At 39.9% G+C, this 23379-nt stretch overlaps 1 protein-coding gene and 1 long non-coding RNA gene across 2 annotated transcripts in view; one reads left to right on the top strand and one right to left on the bottom strand.

Moving 5' to 3' along the window:
* The window catches only part of rnf145a (ring finger protein 145a), a 137840-nt gene extending 120939 nt beyond the window's left edge, over window positions 1-16901 (bottom strand). Inside the window, exon 1 of the mRNA XM_063053693.1 lies at window positions 16470-16901. Coding sequence (XP_062909763.1) covers window positions 16470-16674 — 205 coding nt within the window. The 5' untranslated portion in view covers window positions 16675-16901. The remainder of the gene's footprint in view (window positions 1-16469) is intronic.
* An 84-nt stretch (window positions 16902-16985) lies between these two features.
* Window positions 16986-22106, top strand: LOC134348976 (uncharacterized). Its single transcript, XR_010018547.1, has 4 exons — window positions 16986-17623; window positions 18112-18241; window positions 21206-21263; window positions 21979-22106. It is a non-coding gene; the product is annotated as an uncharacterized LOC134348976 (long non-coding RNA).
* Window positions 22107-23379: the final 1273 nt, after the last annotated feature.

Below are 23379 nucleotides of genomic sequence, written 5' to 3' on the forward strand. Positions count from 1 at the left end.
GCATATATGAGTCTGGTGTATTGCCTGACGATCTCTTGAAATCAGTATTTATAACTCTGCCAAAAATTCCTGGAACTATTGACTGCGAAAATTATAGAACAATCAGTCTTATGAGTCACATAATAAAGATTTTGTTGAGAATTGTTCTGAGTCAGATTAAAAACAAGTCAAGACCAGAAACTTCTAAACTGCAATATGGGTTTATTGAGGATAGAGGAACTAGGAACGCAATTTTCATATTACAAATGCTTTCAGAAAGGGCAAATGAATATCAAAATGATGTCTTTTTATGTTTTATTGATTTCACTAAAGCATTCAACAAAGTACAACATGAATAATTATTTCAAATTCTCGCTAAACTGAACATTGACGGAAAGGACCAACAACTGCTTCAAAATGTATATTGGAATCAAATGGCGGCGGTAAAAATTGATGATAATATAAGCAGTTGGACTAAAGTTCAAAGAGGAGTTAGACAGGAATTATGCCTCACTGGAATTATTTAATATCTATAGTGAAATGATTCTCAGGGAAATAGAAGACCTAGATGGGATAAAAAAATGGAGGTGTTAACATCAATAATATAAGATATACAAACGATACCACCCTAATAGCAAGTGCTGCAGAAGACCTACAAATCCTCCTAAACAAAGCAGTACAAGCAAGTGCGGATTTTGGTCTAACCATCAACTGTAAAAAAACCAAATGTATGGTAATATCAAAACAGCAGGATACTCCCAACTGCCAATTGTACATCGGTAACCAAGAGATTGAACGAAAGACCAGCTTTAATTACCTTGGTAGCTTTATATCACAAGATGCTAGGAGTAAAGTAGAAATAAAAAGAAGAATTGCCATTGCCAAAACCAGCTTCCAAAAAATGAAACCCATTTTTACCAACTGACACATTTCTATGACAAGGCTTAGGCTACTAAAATGTTACATCTGGTCAATCTTCTTGTATGTTTCCAAAACATGGACTTTAACACCAGAACTCCAAAGAAACTTAGAAGCAACAGAAATGTGGTTTCTTAGAAGAATGCTGAAAATATCATATAGAGATAGGGTAACTAATGAGATAGTGCTCCAACGTGCCCATACACGAAGATCTTTAATGAACATTAAATGAGAGGAAACTTAAATTCCTCGGCCATGTCATCAGAAAGGGAGAAACAGAATGCCTTACATTACAAGGCCGTATGCCTGGGAAACGCAGAAGAGGAAGGCAAAGAAGAAAATATATGGACACTGTGAAAGAACTAACAGTTTTTTTTTACAGAACTGTAAAAGAACTATCAGATCCAAGTGTGCGAGATATCATTCATGCTGTGAGGGATCATTCACTGTGGAGTGCCATGATATCCCAAGCATATAATGCGCAAGGCACATGAAGAAGGTGGTAGAATACGATTCCTTAAAAGCAAAAGCAGAGTATTTGAATACTTTTAAGGCAAAAGTGTACATATCTTTGATAAGCAAAGAGGTGAGAGTAAGTAAACACAAGAGTTGAGTTTGCAGGTTAGATCTGTTCTGACCCTCACTGAATGGTTGATTTGGCTTGAGAAGCCACATGACTTACTCATGTTCCCAATTTATATAAGTGTGCTGTTTAAAGATACATCAAGAAAACCATAAACTTCAGATTGTGCACATGTCCAAAGAACAGCAACAATAAAAAAAAATGAAATTCTATTTTTGAAAAAGCTGGTCAGTCGGCAACATTCCACAAAAGTTTAATTTAAAGCTTTTACAACTACCAACCAAATAACTGAATATCCTGCCGAAGGGTTTTGGCCTGAAATGTCGACTGTACTTTTTCCCCCATAGATACTGCCTGGCATGCTGAGCTCCTCCAGCATCTTGTGTGTGTTGCTCGGATTTCCAGCATCTGCAATTTTTTTTTCTTGTTTGTAACTGAATATAGGCAGGCTTTCATCAAAAGAATATGTATCTTCTGAGAAGTGCATGCAAGAGCTTCTTACGCAACCTCAATGAGTCAAAAAAAAAAGATTTAGAAATTCATTTTGTGCACATTTCACATTCAGCTGTCACCACTGCAGAGACCGGTTGAAATTGTTTTATTTCTACTGTGAATACTTTTGCATTATCCAAATAGAAAGAAATAATTTTTGCAATCATATATATGAACCAACCGCAATGTCATTTCTTCCTGCTTACAACATCATTACTTCACGAGTTCCCAAAGGATTCATCCTCGAGTACGTCAACCAGTTCTCATTCAAAATCATGAAAAATTGTCAGATTCCCCCAAATGTGAATTGTTAGAGGTACAGCAGAGTAACAGGCCCTTCCGCCACAACAAACCTATGCTACCAAATTATACCATGTGACCAATTAACCTACTAACCTGCAAATCTTTGGGATATGGGACAAAACCAGACCACTTGGAGGAAATCTGCATGGACATGGAGAGTACATACAAACTCCGTGGAGTGAACACAGGTCACTGGCACTGTAACCACTTTATAACTGTGTCGCCCCTGTTCAAAGTACCTTCTCTACCTTACTATCACCACAGGTATATGGGGTGTCAGGGAGGGGTAGCACCTCTGGTGGGGAAACATGTCGCGTCCTTTTCAGGGCGGTTAGTCCACCTTTGATCCCCACCTGGCACTCAGCTCTCACCTGTGGCTCCCCGTAGATGTTTGCATGCGACAGCGGCCACACCCCGGGCAACGGCTTCGACAAGCCGGCTAAACCAGGTGAGGGTAGCCGACGGGTCTCAAACCCTCGGTGAGATAGGGAGTTGTCTATCCCAGCATGTGAAGACAGACTCCGGCAGATTGAGCGGACGAGACCAATAGAAGGTCCAACGGTTAAGAAGGCGGTCTCTGCAAGCGTCGTGGAACGTGTAGAGCAGGACAAGACACAGAAGACGTCCTGGTCATCCACTGCGCCTAGTCCCATCTCCAGCCGTCTAGCCTCTGTCTTGCTGAACCCAGATGGGAATTGGGAAGAGAGAGTGAGGCTGACGCTGCGCAACTCTCCCTCATCCAAATCATGCACTAGTCTCGACACCATCATTATGGTGTCGAGGTCCTCATCGTCGTCAGCGATGGACAAACAACACTTCCTGTCAAGCACCCACAAGTTGCTAAGCAGACATTCCATTTACCCATCAGGAAGACTGTAGACATGGCCTCTGTTCTTCCGCAAAGTCCTCTGCCAGACCATGGACTCCATGCCTCTTATGAACAACCAGATGTGCCTGAAAATGAGCCTGTCATGTTGTATCTGAATAAAGGGTGTGCTTCAAACCACTGATCCACTTTGTCACTAAGGCTAATTACTTCAGTGCCACATCATTAACTCATGCCTCTCTTTGCTGCTGAGATTACTTCCAATATTGATTTTCAAATGCTGTTTGACCCAGCTTTCTGATTTATAGCTGTCTGTTGTCTACACCTTACTTGCATCATCCAATGCACCTCCAAGGTTTGTACACTTTGATGTACAATCACTTTCAGTCAAACGGTGACTTAAATTTGAATTTTTCATCTGCTCCTTAAATGCCTCCATGATGACATTTATATCAAGCAATAACAGTAACGTAGCAGTTAGTGGGACTCTATTATAGCTCAGGGTGTTCCTGAGTTCAGGGTTCAATTCCAGCACCGTTTCATAAGGAGCATCTGTATGTCCTCACCGTGGAACTCATTTACATCCAGGTTCTCCGGTTTTCTCACACAGTCCAAAGATATAAAGTACTGGCAGGTTAATTGGTCATTGCAAATTACCTATGATTAGGTTTGGGTTAATCAGGTTTATCGGAGGTTTCTGGGGCGGCGTGGCTCAAAGAGCAGGAAGGGCCTACTCTGCACGGTATCGTTAAATAAAATAAATAACGTAGGCAGACAGAATTTAGATAAGATTTGCCAGTGAACAAAAAAATTAGAAGAAATGTCTTAATTTTCAAAAGTACATTTATTGAAAAGTAAAATCAAAACAAGAGGGTAAGTAATGAAATCCGTATATGGCTAACAATGAGGTTAACAGCTATGTTCCCTCGAAGCTGTGCACGTGCACACACGTTTTTCAACCAGCACACAAAGGAAATTAATGTGCGCACAAAAGGTTAGTTACCTAAAGTAATGTAGTAATAATTATATTTATTGAAAATAATCTTTTAGCTAAATGTTTCTGTTAACTAGTTAGTCAGTTCTTCAAATACCACAATGCACGTCACTTTACGTCACTTCACCTTTCCTGTTCCGGTTTGTACAGCTGCATCATGGTGGTAGCCATCTTTGGCGGACAGTGTTCATATCCTAAAGTTTACAAAGATCTGTTTCAAATCCTGTAGAAAGCTTACTAAGTTTTTATTGAAAATGATCAGTCGAATGACCCTGTGGCTAAATATTGTCAAAAGAAATTGATAATCATCATATACAAAGTAGCTTTACAGGTTTTAAGTGATGTCTTTGATGAACTGCCTGCACTGTGCAAGGTTCTGCAAAAGAGTGGCCTGACACCGACTGATTCACTTCATTTGCGCAAGGCAAAATTAACAAGATAAGAAAGCAGTATCTGGGATTCAATGTTTCGTGGAGTGACAAAGTTAAAGTTTTGCTAAGCCAACAACGTGAAGTTACAGTAGATACAAGTTCACTGTTGACTTTTATATATAGCCTTTGTGTTCATTTAGAAGAAAGGTTTCCTGAAGATGAGGTACGGGAATGGTCAGCTTTTGATTTCTCCGCAATTGCAGACTGTGACTTCACATTCGGCGATGAACAAGTTAATATCTTATGTCTAAAATATCATGATTTTCTAGCTGAAGATACTGTAATAGTTAGACAGTTTAATGATTTCAAATTTTTCGTGCAAGAAAAAATTAAATCCAAACTGATTTCAAACTTTGCTCAAATGGTGGCATTTGTACTTCAAAATGAACAGTTTTGAGACCTCGCACAGTTGATGGATATTAGGGGAACCTTTCTTGCGTCTAGTGCAGAACGTGAGCAAGGTTTTAGCCTAATGAATCAACTCAAAAACAAGCTGAGAAACCGTTTAGGTGAATGTCATTTGGATATGTTAATGAGAATCAAAAGCTATCAAATGGATGGAAGTTCTATTAGTCTAGATAGAGTTTACAAAGCAAACAACAGGAATTCTGCAGATGCTGGAAATTCAAGCAACACACATCAAAGTTGCTGGTGAACGCAGCAGGCCAAGCAGCATCTATAGGAAGAGGCGCAGTCGATGTTTCAGGCCGAGACCCTTCGTCAGGACTAACTGAAGGAAGAGTGAGTAAGGGATTTGAAAGCTGGAGGGGGAGGAGGAGATGCAAAATGATAGGAGAAGACAGGAGGGGGAGGGATAGAGCCGAGAGCTGGACAGGTGATAGGCAAAAGGGGATACGAGAGGATCATGGGACAGGAGGTCCGGGAAGAAAGACGGGGGGGGGGGGTGACCCAGAGGATGGGCAAGAGGTATATTCAGAGGGACAGAGGGAGAAAAAGGAGAGTGAGAGAAAGAATGTGTGCATAAAAATGAGTAACAGATGGGGTACGAGGGGGAGGTGGGGCCTAGCGGAAGTTAGAGAAGTCAATGTTCATGCCATCAGGTTGGAGGCTACCCAGACGGAATATAAGGTGTTGTTTTATGGGTAGACGCCAAAGACAGGAGAGAGAAAAAAATAACTGAGTGATTTAAATATGCATGTTATTTTGTTGTTATTCTGTGCAGTTTTATGTCAAATATTTTGTAAACCTACATAAACTGTGCCATGTGTACATTCCGTGCGCACATACTTTTGTCACAGGAAAAAATTTTGCACAACATAAGATTTCTGCGCACACTGACTACTAAAAATTAGAGAGAACATTGGATATCAGTAGTACTAGACCATTGCCACAGAATAGTGGGTTTAAGGATCTGGTAGACTAAGGAAGCAACAACAAATTTATAAACAGAAAATACAGAATCTGAAAGCATCTACAACACCATTTCTGACAACTATTTTTAAAATGCAGAGCTTGTAACTATGCAAAAAAAACAAAAACTAAATGACTGTTCTCCCAGAGAGACAGAAGACTGCAGAGAGTGGAATCTGAACCAACAACAAATGCTGGAGAAACTCAAGGGTTAGGCAACATCCATGGAGAGAAATGGGCAATCAACATTTTGGGTTAGGACCCTTGATTTGCAAGGAATATAATTTGAGCATTACCCTCCATATATTCTGCCAGGCCCTCAGAGTTCCTCCAGTACCACGTGCATTTCTCCCAGAGACAATAACAGAAGAAATTATGGCAATCAAGAAAATGCTGAACTACAAGTTCTATGTCTTCACTAAACTAAGCAATAAACAAGCCAAATGCTAAATGAGAGTGAATAGTTTGAAGCAAATAATTTTGAACAGAAAATACTGGAGGAATTCAGGAGGTTTCATATCCAATGACACCGTGGATGTAACAGCCTGCATCCAAAGGTTCTGAGAGGAACACAACTAAGCAAGTGGATATATAGTGCTAATATTTCATATCTACATTCCAGAATGGTTCCCACACACATAACTGCTGTTCAATAAACGAATATGAGAGAAAATATTTGATGAGCTAGCTTAAGTTTTCAGGAATTTTTGGTTATTTGGAACCAAATAATAAAGTAACATGAAATTTAAAAATGAATAATGTGATTAAGCAAAGACAACATGACTTAATGAAACTGAAATATTAGAAAAATCTAATTTTTTTAGACAGATCCAAATTGGCTGAGTCAGATTTGCTCTGACAATGCTTTGTGAAATTCTATATTAATGATACAAGATGAAGCCTAGTAGCCGATTGTTCAAAGATCAGAGGAGATAGAATATGGTTCAAATTTATAACAGCTGCTATAAACTTAATTTATAGTATTTCTGCATGTGCATCAAATTCATGTGAACATTTATGCTTAACCACAATTTCAGTATAGCCAAGACGACAACCTAAACCCTATTATGTTCAGTTTTCAGCACAGGGCCCTAGAACATATTCTGGAATACAGCAAAAAGCTTTACTATCTAGATCCATGTGAACAATTAATGAAACAACTCACCATATCTGATCACAAATAATGAGAAGCCTATTACAAATGGTGCTAATGACAAAAAAAGATTACATCCCCTAAATGATGCAGCAGTTTCCTGCCATGAACAATTTCCAAGTCCTGTGATCTTAAGCTTTCTCAATTTCAATGCTCTTTTCCCCCAATTAGAGTCAAATTCAAAATCAATGTCACCACCTTGCAATCAACCAGAAAACATAACTGCTAAATCATCTGAAGGTGATGCACACTGCATTTCAAAGCATTTAGAGTTGACTTCTATTATTTCCTTAAGGCAGCATAATCCTCTCAAGGGCAAATTCAATATTTGTTATTTCAAATTTTTCACTCTTCTTTGACCTTCAACTACTGATATCCCAAAGCATCAAAGTCAACAATTCTTTTAATGCTTCAGTATTTTTCCCCCTCAATCACAAATATTCATTTCTGACCCTTCAACAACATTTTCTGTATTAAACTGCTCCTGGTACAAACATTTTCAGTCAAATAGTTGAAGACTATTATTATAGTTGAATCTAGATTGTTCTTCTGCTTTTCTTCTCTCTACAAGATAATGGGAAAACCCCTCTGTGGGTACCTTCACCACCATTGCTACTTCAAGAAAAAAGTACTCCATCTTAAACAAATGTATACCCAATTTTGTCCACATGGACAAAATTTTACATGAAGAAGAACATAGGGGCCAAAGAGGTGTGGGCAAGTATTCTGGATTGGGATTATGGAAGTGGGGAGGGATGGCATGGTGAGGAAGAGTGCAGCTGCTATGACAGTTTGGTGGAAGAAAGGGAGCTGTCAAAAGGAAATGGGCAGGATGGGGTCATGGTTCAAGGGAGAGTAGAAAATCAAGGCTGCCAAGAGAAGAGACTGCTGAGAGAGATGGCATTACTGAGAGGGGAACAGCAGGATCACTGAGGTGAAGTAGGAGGAGGGAGCAGAGAAAGAATCCCGGTAAAGAGTGGAGTGGGGGTAGGTTACAAAAGAAAGGTAGAATAAAAAATATTTTTAAACAATTAAGGGATAAAATAGGGAGAGATGGGAAGGTCATGGAAAGGAGTAGGCAAGGGAGAAAAGGAAGGAACAAAAGGCACAAAATGCAAAGAATAGTACAAAATGTAAAGTTGAAAAAGGAAGCAAAGAAACAACTGAAAAATAATTCCCCACAACACATAACATTTCTTTTAGTAGTAGTAGTAGTAGTTTTGGAGTACTGTGGGATATGTTGAGAACAACAGATGTGCAGTTTATTGATGAGAGTGCAAATGAAGCAAACTGAGCTTCCAAGTAAAATTTTAAAAAGTTACATTTTAAAGTAGACTGACTGGAGTGCAATATTTCAAGAAGAATGCACTTGACAACCATGCAGGATCTGAGATTTAGTTTGCCAGTTTTTGAAATGACCTTTCCAAGTTACCAGATTTAAGAGAATACATTTTCTTGATGGGATGTTTCAAATGTGCCTAACATGTGAGTAGGCTTCTCACAATAATCACCTCAAATTATTTAATTGTTAGAACACATTAAGCCATTTGGCCCATTAGGTCCACACTGGTTCTCAATGGCACAAACTCATTGCTCTTTATTTCATGCACCTTCACAACGTTTATCTCATATGCCCATTAATTCTGCTTTGATTGCATTTCCCAGTGCATACCCCAGAGTAAGTTACAATACCAAAATAACTTTCAGTATGTTTTTGGTTTGTGGGCACAAACTGGGAAAACCAAATAGAACATGCCAAACACCACACAGACTACATCCAGGATCGGAATCAAACCTGGTTCTCAAGAGCTGCTGCAAGGCTGTAGGACTAACTGCTGTGCCATTATGCAGCTCTGAATGAACACAAAAACTGAAATCATCTTGGAACAGTAAAATCCACTTGTTATATCAAGAACTTGTTTTATTCCTTCTTCATGCATTAATCCAAAATAATGCCAAGGTGATTTCTGACAAGGTAATTGAAACAAAATATGAAGTTTGTTCAGTCAAATCAAAATCCGTTTTATTGTCAATGGCATATATCACAAAATTTGTTTTGTGGCAGTATATTGCAATATATAATTTAAAAACTATAAATTACAATTAGGAGGTATATAAAAAATAAATTAAATAAGTAGTGTTCAAAGAGGGGATAAAATAGCGAGGTAGTGTTCATGGATTCATTGTCCTTTCTGAAATCTGATGGTGGAGGGGAAATAGTTATTCCTGAATCATTGTGTGTGTCTTCAAGATCCTGTACCTCCTCGATGTAGCAATGAGAAGAAGGCATATCCCGGGTGATGGGGGTCCCTAATGACAAATGCCATGTCTTTGAGGTATTGCCTTTTGAAATAGGCTTCGATGCTGGGGTGGCTAGTGCCCATGGTGGAGTTGGCTGAGTTTACAACTTTCAGCAGCTTTTTCCAATCCTATGCAGTAGCCTCTCCATACCAGACAGTGTTGTAACCAGTTAGAATGCTCTCCACAGTACATCTGTAGAAATTTGCGAGAGTCTCTGGTGACATACCAAGTCTCCTCAAACCCCTCATGAAATATAGCCACTATTGTGCCTTCTTTCTAATTGCATCAATATGTTGGGCCCACGATAGGATATCACAAATGTTGACACCCAGAAACTTGAAACTGCTTACCTTTCCCATTGCTGATCCCTCTACAAGGACTGGGCATTTAACTATTTTGCCAAAGAACAGCAATGTAAATATTTCAACCCACAAGAAATACCAATCAAATAAAACAAGGAGAAATTGAGGACTACAGCAAAATCACACTTAAATATAAACAATATTCTGGAGCAACTCAGGTCTGGGAGCATACACAGAGAAAACAGGAGATTATGTTTCAAGTTGAAGACCTTTACTTAAGTGAATTCTCAACTTCTGAGCATTTTCTGTTTTTATTTCTTATTTTCAGAATGTACTACTTTTTGCTTTGAGCAAAATCCTGCTGATTCAATACCATATATAGAAGCAACAGTTATAAAAATCCATTAGCACACTTTTACCAACTGTAACCTATACCATCTGTATCATTGATAACAGCATTAAAACTACTCTCTGCTTCCCTAAGTTACAACTAGGAGCTTATTAACAAATTAACAGCAGTGACAAGAAGCTGTACAATCCTGAACAAAATGCCTTTCACAATACTAATTTTTAAGATGTGAACTCAAGACAGAGCTTGCATTATCACAGAAAGCTACAAATTAATGAAATGCTGAAATATTATCAAATCATTAAGAAAAAAATCTCTCAAATTATAATGACTCTAATCTATGTAAACTTTGGCCAGCTCTCAATAAATTAAACACTCTGCTTGCTTATCTGATCATTTGCTAATATTGCATTTGCTAACTATGATCTCCCAAATTCTTTGACTTTCATAGATGGAGTGCAAGAAGAAAGAAGCAATAATGTAATTAGAGTTAAACTTAACTAGTGTCCCTGTATACAGTACTTGAAACATTAATAACAGTTCTATTTACATAGCCATTTCAACACTGAGGAATTCATAACAGATAATATCAGAATTACTTGAGTCAGGCATAATCTGTGCAGTCAAACTTTGCATCAGAAAAAAAATCACAAGAAACATCAAACACTACACAAGAACTCTACAGCTAACTGCCACTGCCTAGTGTCCACAAAACTGAAATAAACGAATTAAACTCATTTCAATTTCAAATTGACTATTCAAGTTTCCCCAACCTAGGTAAACAAACTCCCAGTATCAAGCATTTTAGGAATTCAATACAAATCAAATAGAGGACACACACTTTTTAAACTTAATCTTTCATCACTCCTCACACTAGAAATCTGCCTAATGAACCTCCACTCATTCCTTTCAATTCTTCTTTCAAGAAACCAAGACGAAACACAGTATAATTAAAGTTCTACATTGCTTAAAGAAAATCGCTGGAAATATCCAGCATATTAGCAACATCTAATTGAAAAAGAATCAGAATTAATATTTCAGGTTAATTGATGATCTGTTTGATAAAAATAGCTATGAATCTGAAATGTTAACCATCTACCTTTCCACAAATATTACGCAACAGAACTGTTAACATTTTTTTAAAATATCAGATTTCCAGATGCTGCAGCTGTCTTACCAGACAGTCCTTTGGGATCTAACTCGACTTTATTTCCACTCTGTCTGTATTCCAAGGTTACCAATGAAAACAATGCAGGATTTACAAGCATTAAAGCAGGTAAGGCAAAATACACTTGCAGAGCTAGTGGGAAAATAGTTTGGACATGGTGCCTCAGAACTTGTTGGTTTATGCCAAATTCCATGCACAATTGCCACATTTCAAGTGGCCCAAGAATTCTGAGGAATTAAATGGGTACACTGCAAAACTCTAAGGTCTAAAGATCATAATTGAATCTTTTCTTGCAAATGATGTGACCTGTATGATAGGGTATAATGAGTGCCTCAATGACAGGAATGAAAGCTGACATTGATTTTCATATCTGCCAATATCAAGGAGTTTGCAGAAAGAGGCTTCAGTGATATCTGTACGGTACTTAAGGCACGTCTGTAACTAGTCTAGGAGTGTATTGGCTGACAGGAATCACCACGGCCTGGAGAATTATGAGTTTTGTGAGATCTGAGGTCTTAATCTTCAAACTATATTTTCCTTGGATAGCCAAAGACTATCCTAGAACACCCAGGTCAATGATGAATTTCATCATCAGTATTTTACAGACATTGAGGTGGCTTCTGTGTCTTCCAAGTTATCATCAGGGACAGTTCTTGTCAGGGGGTGTGTTATACAGCTGGGTTGATTTCCTTAATGGACATTGGGAACAAGGCCCATCCTCCCAACTGCTTCAGCATCTATAGTAATTTAAATTTTAGTTTACGTGTCTAATCCAAGACTTCCACAGTTTTGTGTTCCAATTCCTTTCAAGTAAATTGTTGCACTATTTGCCTACTGTAAATGCATGCTTTTGAGTTACCCATTTAAAAGGAGAAATGTTCTTTTGAATATAAAAACAAAAAAATTAAATGCTTATCCAACAAGCCTTCCTTTATCAACCAAAATAGGAAAGTCAAAATTACATTTTTATACATTTTGTCCAAGAACATCTAACATAAAAGTGGTTGCAAAAGAGAGGCACACAGGAAAAATAGATTCCTCGGTGGAATGGTGGCTGAATCTATTAATGGCATATTACCATTGTGATGTATCCTGTGACCTCTGAATGTCAACATTTTTCATTCTCACCTTCAAGTAACTTTTTCCTACCAATTCAATATCCTCATATTAACATAGAACACAATAGTCCAGCACAATACAGGCCCTTCAGCACATGATGATGTGCTGACCATTTAACCAACTCCGAGATCAAACTAACCTTTCCCTCCCATATCACCTTCCACTTTTTTTTCATCCATAAGCCTGAGTCCCTTAAATGTCCCTAACATATCTGCCTCTACCACCATCCCTAGTCCCATACATTTACCATTCTCATATATCCCTCCTATATTCCCCCCATCATTCTAAAGTTATGCCCTCTCATATTAGACATTGCCACCTTGAGAAAAAGTCTGTCTGTCCACTCTACCTGTACCTATTTATTTTTATTATCTTGCACAGCTTTAGCAAGTCACCTCTCATCCTCCTTCACCCCAAACAGAAAAGCCCTAGATCACTCAATCTTTCCTCATAAGACATGCTCTCTAATCCAGGCAGCATCCTGGTAACTCTCCTCTATACCTTTTCTAAAGCTTCCACACGCTTCCTATAGTGAGGTGACCAGAACTGAACAATACTTCAAGTGTGGTCTGATCAGAATTTTATAAGGCTACACTACCTCATGACTCTTGAATTCAATTTTCTTACTAATGAAGACCAACAAACCATGCACCTTCGTAATCAATTATCAACATGCACAACAGCTTTGAGAGATCTCTGGACACTGGCCCCAAAATTCCTCTTTTCCTACAGTGTTAAAAATCCTGCCAATAATGTAGTCCACCTTCAAGTTCAAACTTCCAAAGTGTATCACTTTTCTGGACTGAACTCCACCTACCACTTCTTTGCCCAACTCTGCATCCTACCAATGTCCCGTTCTACACCATTCACAATGACAACCTTCTACACTATCCACAACTCCACCAACCTTCATTATCATCTGCAAATTTACTAACCAACCTTCCACTTCCTCATCAGTCATTTATGAAAATCACAAAGGGCAGATGTCCTAGAACAGATCCCAGCAGAATACCCTTCTTTGGGTAAGCTAATTCTGAATCCAAGGAGCCAAGTTTCCCTGTATCTGATGCCCCCGACCTTCTAAATAAGGCTACCATGTGGAACCATGTTGAACTACTTTTTAAAATCCATATAAACCATATCCACTGCTCTACCTTCATGAATTTGTTTTGTCACTTCCTCAAAGACTTCAATTGGGCTTGTGAGGCATGGCCTGCTCCTCTCAAAGCCATGCTGACTATCCCTAATCAGACTATGTTTCTCCAAATGCACATAAATCCTGTCTCTCCAATAGTTTGCCCACCACATATGTAAGACTCGCTGGTCTATAAATCTCAAGATTATCTGTATTGCCTTCCTTGAACAAAGGAATAATATTTATCACCCTCCAATCTTCTGATCCTCCTATGACTAGTGAGGATGCAAAGACCATTGCCAAAGGCAGAGCAATCTCTTCCCTCACTTCCCATAGAAACCTGTGGTACATCCCACCTGGCCCCCAGGGATTTACCTATCCTACTATTTTTCAAAAGTTCCAGCACACCATCTTTGTTAATGCCGACATGCTTCAACATATTAGCCTGCTCTAAGCTGTTCATTAACCATCATTATGTTTTATCTGCCCTGTTCATGACAATTTAACCTGCATCTCTGTCATCACAGTGAAGCCTGCTCTGCTCACTTTGAATCGTGAAGAACAATCAATATTTTACACTTAATCCACTTCCCTATCATTGATCTTGTTCAGTAACAAGTTAACTTTATTCCCACTATTTGCTGCCCAAGAAGCAACAATCTCCAGATAAATGACAATGAATATTAATTTCCTTGACTCTTATCAACTTAAACACTTTTTGAAAATCTACATTATACGTTTTCACCACTCTGCTCCTAAAGATTGATTACTGTCATATTTTTAATCAACATTTGCCTTTGCCTTGTGTTGGTTCTCATGAGTAATTTGCTAAAAAAAAACCCTAGCTTTCAGCATGTTATCCTTCTATTTATGCCTAATTAACTGGTCCACAATACTTCCTTTCTGAAATGGTTGTCAGGTTCATTGCTTCTAATTCGTCAGTAACATTTTAATCAATCTACTGTGTACACAGGCACTTCTTTTAAAAACCCTCATGTATTGATCATCAGGTTTTAGTTTCCCTTTATTTCAAATACAATGGATTCCTGTTAATTGGTCCATAGGTTAATCAGGGCAGCCTCTTACTTCAGACAGCTCTTGAAGAACAAAGATTAAGTGAGAAAATAGCCAGGAATCCATTTATTCGTGACACTATGCCAATTAATTGGAGCAGGAAAATGTTGCCAAACAGTTTCTAATTAGCATCAGTCCTGTGCACATACGTGGCTGTTAGACACAAGACTGTGCTTCGAGCGAAATAGCATCAGTTACGCATGCTTAACCGATTCAAACGACAATGATTTTTGTTACTGACAGTTGGCAAGAAATAAGCGTAAAATAATTCAGAACTGTTTTGCTCACTGTGGTTTCAAGCACTCAGTCTTGGACATGCCAGAAATGGCCAGGGGTGAAAAATGAAACAATTTCACTACTTCAACAAATTAGAAACTACGAAGAATTTGAAGATATCAACAATGATCTTAAATGTTACAATGAAAATGAAGACTGGAAGGATGCAATCATTATCAGCATTGTATGAAGGCAGCCCATTACCTGCACTAGGTGTCTGAGCTAACTTTGTTCATTTCCAGTCAAAAGAATGTGACGTGGATGAATTCCTCTGTCAATAAGTATGAGGAACTAATACAGAATTTTACAGTACTGCAGTAGTATTGGTAGTGTTCTAATTTGTTCTGAATTTCATTTAAATAGTTAATTTGTGACTCAATTTGTCTTTTTTATACCTTTTTAACTATTTCCATGAAACCGGCTAATTTGGGCAGCCGCTTAATTGGGTCAAAATGTACCAAACCCAATATGACCCAATTAACTGTAATCTACTGTATTTTTGACCAACTTCCTCAAGTTCATTAAACCCTTGATCATCACAATCTTTAGAAAGTCCTTCTACTGCAGAAGAATTTACAAAGTAGCTGGTTCAAGGTCCTGCAAACTACAGCAACCCAGTGTGCAAGACCCAAATTAATGTTCAAGATTAGAAACGTGAAGCTGATTTTCCCCATAAGCTCAAAGGAATGCAGGTCATTTTTCAAGTTAGCCAAATACTCAACAGCCTGGCATACTTGGCCTTCTTGCCAGTCAATGCTGCAAATTTACAATGCACATCTTTCACTCTTGTCTCTCCAAGCCTCCAACTTCCCAAATTCCTTAACTTTCTCCACTGAGATTACCAAATGCCCCCAACTTTAGTCCTGATTCAACAAATAACCTTTCCCCTTTACTCTAGAACCACTAATATGTTATCTGTTTCCAATACTATTAAAATCTTGCTTCCAAATACAAATCATAATCCATTAAAATCTACAGTTACGCAAGTCTTTGCTGTTTAATGATGGCATTTTACAAATATAAAAACCATTTCTGCGACAGCAATTGAAAAACTAGAAGCATTCAGCAGGTCGGGGAGCATCCTACGAGGGAAAAGGTTTTGGTTAAGATTCTTCATTCGGACTAAACGATAGATAGTTCCTAGGGTTTGTTTGTGTATTAATCTAGATTTCAACATTCGCAGACTCTTCTGTCTACAGTATTTCGATTTCTGTGACAACACTTATACCAGAGACACAATGCCTGAAAGCAGGATTTCGAACCGAAACGCCGTCAATTTCGCCACCACCCCACCTATAGAAACTGCTTGAACCATTGAATTTCTTGTAGATTACTTGCAGTTTAATTTTTACTGCTTGGCCAGTGTCGGGGAGGGGGGAGAGAGAATCGTAAGATCTCAGCGGCTTTTTATTTTGTCTTCTCGAGGACTAGGTCAGAGATAACTGCGGATGGAAGAGCGCAAAATAAAACTATATTCAGGCAATCTCTTTCATGAGCGTCTCAGGACTAAGATGGTGAGGAGTGGGGGGGGGTGAGAGAATGGACGTGGCTTTGAAGTTCAGGGTCAATGAAATGTCACAATACAGAGGGCAGCAAATGTGAAATGCCGATAGCCGTTTTTAAATCTTACTGGATAAGAGCATGCTAAATTTTGCAATGCACCGAGATGGAGAGACCCTCAGGATCTGCACTCACCAACATAGTGGAGGTTAAGCGCCAGGTACTTGTACTGGAAGAGCAGATTGTTGTTGTTGCGGGCCTGGATCTGCTGGAAGAAGGAACTCACGTCCCACCGGTACAGCATCTCCAGCACCATGATGCTGGGCACTCGCAGGGCCACGTTTAAAACCGCCTCCAGCTTCTCCCTCACGCCGTTCATGATCACCCCCAACCCAGCCATGAGATGAGTGGACGTGCGAAAAGCGAAACAAGAAGAAAAAAAAAGGTGCGGTCGGGTTGTTCCTGATACTTCACGGTTGAGAAAAAGCCGGCCCCCGACACTCCCCTGCTCTCTTTTAACGTGTTTTCTGCTTTCTCCGCAAGCTTGAAAGAAACAGACGCACCGGGCGGAGGGGGAGAATACAACAAAACCAGTCCATCAACCAGACGCCATTATCCCGCCCGGACATCCGGTGCAGCGCGCAGGCGCACTGCGGGAGGCGGAGAAGAATCTTGTTGCTTCTGCCAGTGGGAGCCCGTCCTTTCCCGATGTCTACCCTGTGGCTGACAGACATAATGATGGGCAGCATTAGTCTATCTGTTAGTTTGCTGCTTCCCCCTTTTCTAGTGTCTACCTTGTGGATGATATCAAATGAAGGGCAGCATTCGTCTACATGTTGTCTTGCTGCTTTCGAGGCTTGATTTCTTGTCTGTTTTGCCCTGCACACTTCCTAATGCTCAATGGTGCTCTCAGACAAGGCACAGCATAAAACACAATCAGCATGAATCTCTGAAGTCCTGAACAAGGGTCTCAGCCTGAAACGTTCACCGTTTATTTATTTCTGTACATGCTGCCTGACCTGCCGAGTTCCTCTGATGAGACGTGGCTGTGAAACAATATCATATTCTGGAGCCTCCTCCTTGGTGGTTGTAGGAGTTGACTCTGGGACTGCAGGAATTAGTTCTGGCAGCCCTGGATACCTTTCTTCAGGACGTGTTTGTATCCTGAACAGCACATAGAAAGCTGCTTGATCTGCTAATCTATCCCAGGCTACCAGACAAAGCTTCGAGCCAATGCTTTCATTTGGACAATGCCTGGATCATCAGCATGTAGCTCCTCCAACACTTTAGCTCTTAGTCTGGGTGCTACAACGGCTCTCAATCCCCACTTAAGGCAACCTTCATCAAGGGTAAGTTCACCCAGTGCTGGCAAAAAATGGGAGAAATGGAGTTTCTGCTGTACATGTCAGTCATTTGAGTGGCCATGTAGACCTAAAACAGAGTGGGGTCTTTTTTGGTTTTCCTTTGGATTATCTCTGCTATAATAGGGAGACTTTCAATTTGCATTAGGGAGAATACGTCACTAGGAGTCTTCTCTTCGTAAATTTTTCCAGTATTTCCTCTTCCAAGGATAAATGGTATAATCCATCAGCATTTCCATGATTAGTTGTCCTCTTAAATCCAATCTTGTAATTGAGTCTTCCCAGAAGCAGTGTCCATCTCTGCATTCATGCTGCTGCTGTCAGTGGAACACCCATCTGTGGATTTAAAATGTACACTCGTGGTTGAATGAGGGTAACCTCTCCCATACAAGTACTGGTTGAAATGTTTTACACCGCAAACAAGACTTAAGTTCTCTCTGTTTTATCTATGTGTAATTTTTCTCTTCACCAATAAGGGAACATGATGCAAAGGCTATGGGGCGTTCACTTCCATCACTTATGTAGACATGTGACATGACTACGTCTTCACCATAAAGCAAGGCGTCATCACAGGCAAGCTTCACTGGACGATTTGCATCATAATGTGTGAGTACAGCGTCTGATGTCACCATTCCCTTTGCCTTTTGGAAAGCCACCTTACAGTGTTTTGTACATTGCCATTTCATCCTGATCTGTGGTAATGAGTTCAAGGGGTGGAGCACAGTAACCAGGTTTGACATGAACCTAAAAAGGACCACAACTCTGATACGTTTTTTGGCCTTAGGGCATCTACCACTGCTTGAATTTTCTCAGCAACCTTGTGTAATCAATGATGTGACCACATTAAGTGATGCTTGGTTCAAAAAATTTACATTTGTTACAATGTGCACTGAACCCATAATCTTCTAATTTTTTCAACACTGCCTTGAGATTTTGGAGATATTCCATGTCATCCAGTTAACACTGAGGACCTGGATAACCTTGCAGCATCTGGTCCATAGCTTTCTACCGGAGTGCAGGTGTAGGCGTAATTAAAAATAAGCGTATGTGGGTGCTTATGCTGAGAAACACTTTGGCCTCATCTTCTATCTCCATCTGTAGGTAGGCCTCAGCTGTCCACTTTGCTGAAGGTTTTCAATTCTCTAGCCTGGGCAGAGGATATTGTTCTACTTTCAGTACTGGGTTAATGGTGACCTTAAAATCACCACAGATCCTGAAAGAACTGTCCTTCTGGCACTGTCTATAGGCTCCACTCAACCTTGGAAGGAATTCCTTCAGCCTCCGTGCGCTTTGCAAAACTTAGATGTGGGATTTTCATTTAACACTATTTTACCTTTGGTATATTTGTGCTTTCCAATGCCATCTGTTGTGCATTTAATATTTCAATATTTGAGTAATCATGTATATATTTATATATATTATTTGATTAAGCACGCTTCTTCCTTTCATTAATTAATTACAGGTTATATGTAAAAATACGTTAATTGCAAAAGTCATCATGCTACCATGTGATACATGTGCACCTCACTGAAAGTAAACAACGAAGTTTGGACCTGCATTTCGGATCAATGTGTCATCCTTTGAATTAATTTAATGTTTTGAAGTTATAAAACAACATTGGTGACGAGATATTATTAAAACGAACCCAAGATGGCTATTGACCTGTTAAAGCTGAGTGAGACATTCAAAGTAAAAAAAACCGCAGAGGAACGTTGAGTAAAAAATTGACAGTCCAGCACATGCAGCAAGACAGTCAAGTTTTAAAAAAGTAGTGCAGCGCATATTCTTCGAAGGGAAGACAAGATAGAGTTTTTTTTAAAAGTCGTGAAATGGAATAATTCATGGGTTCATAAAGAGTGAGTACCGGTTGAGAATAATCATAAATAAAAATCAGATATGGCTGGCTACCTCAGAAAGATCGACAAGTTTGTTTACACATCAGGTAATTGGCTCATTAATACTGAGCTATTGGAGCAGTATTTTGAAGCAAATGAAATAGCTGAAGAGAAATGAGTGCCAATTTTGCTGAGTACATTGTCTTTAAAGGCAAACAATTTGTTTCAAACTTTGGCTGCTCCAACCAAACCATCAGAAATGAACTTCTGTACAATTGTAAAAGTGATGCTGGAACACTTAGAACGGAACCCATAGTTGATTGCAGAACACCTTACGTTTCATAAGTGGAATCAAAAAGAAGTGGAGTCCATTTCAGCATATGTGGCTGAATTGAAGAGATTGTCTGACATTGTCAATTCGATAATGGGCAATGATGCACTGAGAGATTGTTTAGTTTGTGGAATCTTAAAAGAAAGCTTTCAAAAATGGCTCCAAACTGAAGCAGAACTCACATTTAAAAGAGTAGTTGAAATTGCTATTCCAATGGAAAATGCAGACAGAGATGCAATTGAGTTGCAGTCAGGAACGTAAGTGAGTGTGAACAAAGTTAAGTTGCAGAGTGGACTGAAGAGGGATGGATATAACAAAGTGAATCTCAGTGAAATGGCAGAGTGAGATTACCATGCTGATTAGTTTTTGATGAAGACATTTGATTCAGTTAAGAGATGGAAGCATGTCAGCTCTGGCCAGATTTGCAGACCATTACTTCCTACAAAGCTAAACCTAACATCATGAATAACTGTGATGCTTTACTCCCAGACGAACTCAACACGTTTTACTCACACTTTGAAAGGGAGCAATACTACATATCAATTAAATAAAAGCACACACATGAGAGATTACTTTAACTGGTGTATTCACATTGCAGCGAGAGAGAGGACAATCTGCAGGCATAGACAACAACGCATGTGCAGACAACAGATCAATACGTAGTGCTAAGGGGGAGGGTCATTGCTTTAAAAGAAATAGATACATACATTACACTTCCTCCCCCTTTAGATTAATGCAACATGAAACTGTATATGCACAAAACATTCAATTTCCCTTTCATAAACCCATATTCCAAATAAACATGCTTTTGCAGTAACAGTCCATAACTATTCTAAAGATTCAGTCTTTTGGGTGGCACACTGTTTCTTTCAGGATAGCGCCCCTGGACCTGTAGGGTGGACCTGTGGGTGTGCATTTTGAAATTTTTGGCATCCCAAGCGGTTTTCAGCCAAGTATTCAATCTGTTTATCTATTACAAGCCACCACATGGAGCTCCGGGTGAGACTCTTCACCTTAACTGTACCCAGGTGTCCTTCATGCAGATTTTATAACACTCTGCTGCACAATTTAGAAGGAACCACAACACGAGACCCACACATCAGCGTTCTTTGACATACCAACACTCACAACATGCTGGAGGAACTCAGCAGGTTGGGCAGCATCCATGGAAATGCTGAGTCGACCTTTCGGGTTGGAACCCTTTGTCAGGACTGCAGAGGGAAGAGGCAGAGGCCCTATAAAGAAGGTGGGGGAGGGTGGGAAGGAGAAGGACATACCAACAGTTGGTCTTATCTCACTGAGAACTCTGGAAGCATAGTGTTACCATAAGCTGGCATCCTTGTGTTGTTATTTCATAGACTTTTAACAATGTCGGGTCATTCCTTGTTTCCCTTTGTATTTCAGAATTTGTTACCAGCAACTGGTCCACCAATGCGGTAAGGAACACTTCTGCTGGATCACGGTATGAAGACTTTCCTTCTTCAGTTGCCAATAGTGGAAGATGTGACAAGCCAGCAGCATGGTTGTGTTGTTTGGTACCCTTGAACTCTATGTCATAGGAGTAGGCTCCAAGGAATAGTGCCCAACATTGTAACCGAGTAGTATTCATCACTGGAATTCCCTTCTTGGGATTGAAAATGGATATGAGGGGCTGATGATCCATTACTTGTGTAAACATTTGTCCAGAGAGGTAGTGGTGGAACTTTTTTTAAATTCCCCAGTAAAAAGGCCTCTCAGTCAATCTGTGCATAGCTGTGTTTACACTTGTCAGTGATCTTGAAGCAAATTCAATTGGGCGTTTAGATCCATCTTTCATAATGTGTGGCTCCAATGTCATAAGGGAACATAGTCTGATGGGCAGTGATGGGTCATAATGGATGAGCAGTTCATTAGATGTTATTAGCCTCTGTCTCCTTGAACGCTCTTTCACATCTTTCTGACCATTTCCACTTTGCTCCTGTCTGTAACAATGGATGTAGCACTGTAGCAATGTTTAGGAGAAATCCGTGGTAGTAGTTTACAAGGCCCAAGTATTATCTGAGTTGCAACACATATTCTGGTTTGGGTCCCTGTAGCAATATTTCAGTCTTCTCTTGTGGCTTATGTAAGCCTTTTTGTCAATGACATGTCCACATTTCATTCTTGAAAAACTCACATTTCTCTCTCTTTGCATGCAGACCAGACTCACTGAAAGAAATAGATCCGTACATTACAAGAAGAAAATTACACCTGTGTGAATCCCTGCAGCATCTGATGATCCTGTGCTCTCTACTTCAGAGGCCGACAACAGAACATCTTTCAAGAGGGTGTCAGGCCTGATGGTGTACCTAGTAGGGCCTGAAAACCCATGCCAACCAACTGGTGGGAGTGTTCAAGGACATTTTCAATCTGTCACTGTTGCTGTCGGAGGTTCCCACCCACTTCAAAAGGACAGGAAATATGCCAGTGTCCAAGAAGAGCAGGATGAACTGTCTCAAAAATTATTGCCTACTGGCACTCACATCCGCAGTGATGAAGTGCTTTGAGAGGTTGGTCATGGCTAGAATCAACTCCTGCTTAAGCAAGTACCTGGACCTGGACCAGCTGCAATTTGCCTATCAGCACGATAGGTCTAACTGACTCTCCACTCAGCTTTGGATCAGCTGGACAACAGTAATACTTACATCAAGCTGCTGTTTATTGATAACAGCTCAGGATTCAACACAATCATACCCACAGTTCCAGTCAACAAGCTTAAAACCCTGGCCCTCTGCAATTGCATCCTTGACATCCTCACCGGGAGACCACAGTCTATGAGGACCAGAAATAACATCTTCGCCTCACTGACAATCAACACTGGTGCAGCTCAAGAATGTATGCTTACCCCACTGCTCTACTCTCTCTTTATCCATGACAGTATCAGCTCAAACACCATCCATAAATTTGCCAACAAGTTCTAGAATGCCTATGAGATGGGTTTGAATGGTGTCATATCAAGAGCTTTTGATGTCTCTGGGCCTGTATTCACTGGAATTCAGAAGGATGACAGGTGACCTCATTGAAACCGATTGAATGGTGAAAGGCTTAGATAGAGTGGATGTGGAGAGGATATTTCCAGTGGTGGCTGAGTCTAAGACCAGAGTACGCAGCCTCAGAATAGAGGGGCATCCTTTTCGAACAGATATGAGGAGGAATTTCTTCAGCCAGAGACTAGTGAATCTGTAGAATTTGTTGCCACAGGCAGCTATGGAGGTCAAGTCTCTATGTATATTTAAAGCAGATGTTGATAGATTCTTGATTGGTCAGGGAATGAAAGGATATGGGGAGAAGGCAGGAGGCTGGGGCTGAGAGGAAAAATAGATTGGCCATGAGGAAATGGCGGAGTAGACTCAATGGGCCAAATGGCCTATTTCTGCTCCTATGTCCTTTAATCTTATGGCTTTTTAGAGAAGCTTGTGGTTGAGCCCACCAGGAGATCAGCTCTTCTGGATTGGGTGGTCTGCAATGAACCGTAATTGAGTAGAGAGCTCAAGGAAAAGAAAGCTTGGAGACAGTGCGAGAGGGAGGATAAGCAGGTGATAGAGAAGGGACACGTTCAG

The sequence above is a fragment of the Mobula hypostoma genome, chromosome 7, assembly GCF_963921235.1.
Source record: "Mobula hypostoma chromosome 7, sMobHyp1.1, whole genome shotgun sequence".
Lineage (NCBI taxonomy): Eukaryota > Metazoa > Chordata > Chondrichthyes > Myliobatiformes > Myliobatidae > Mobula > Mobula hypostoma.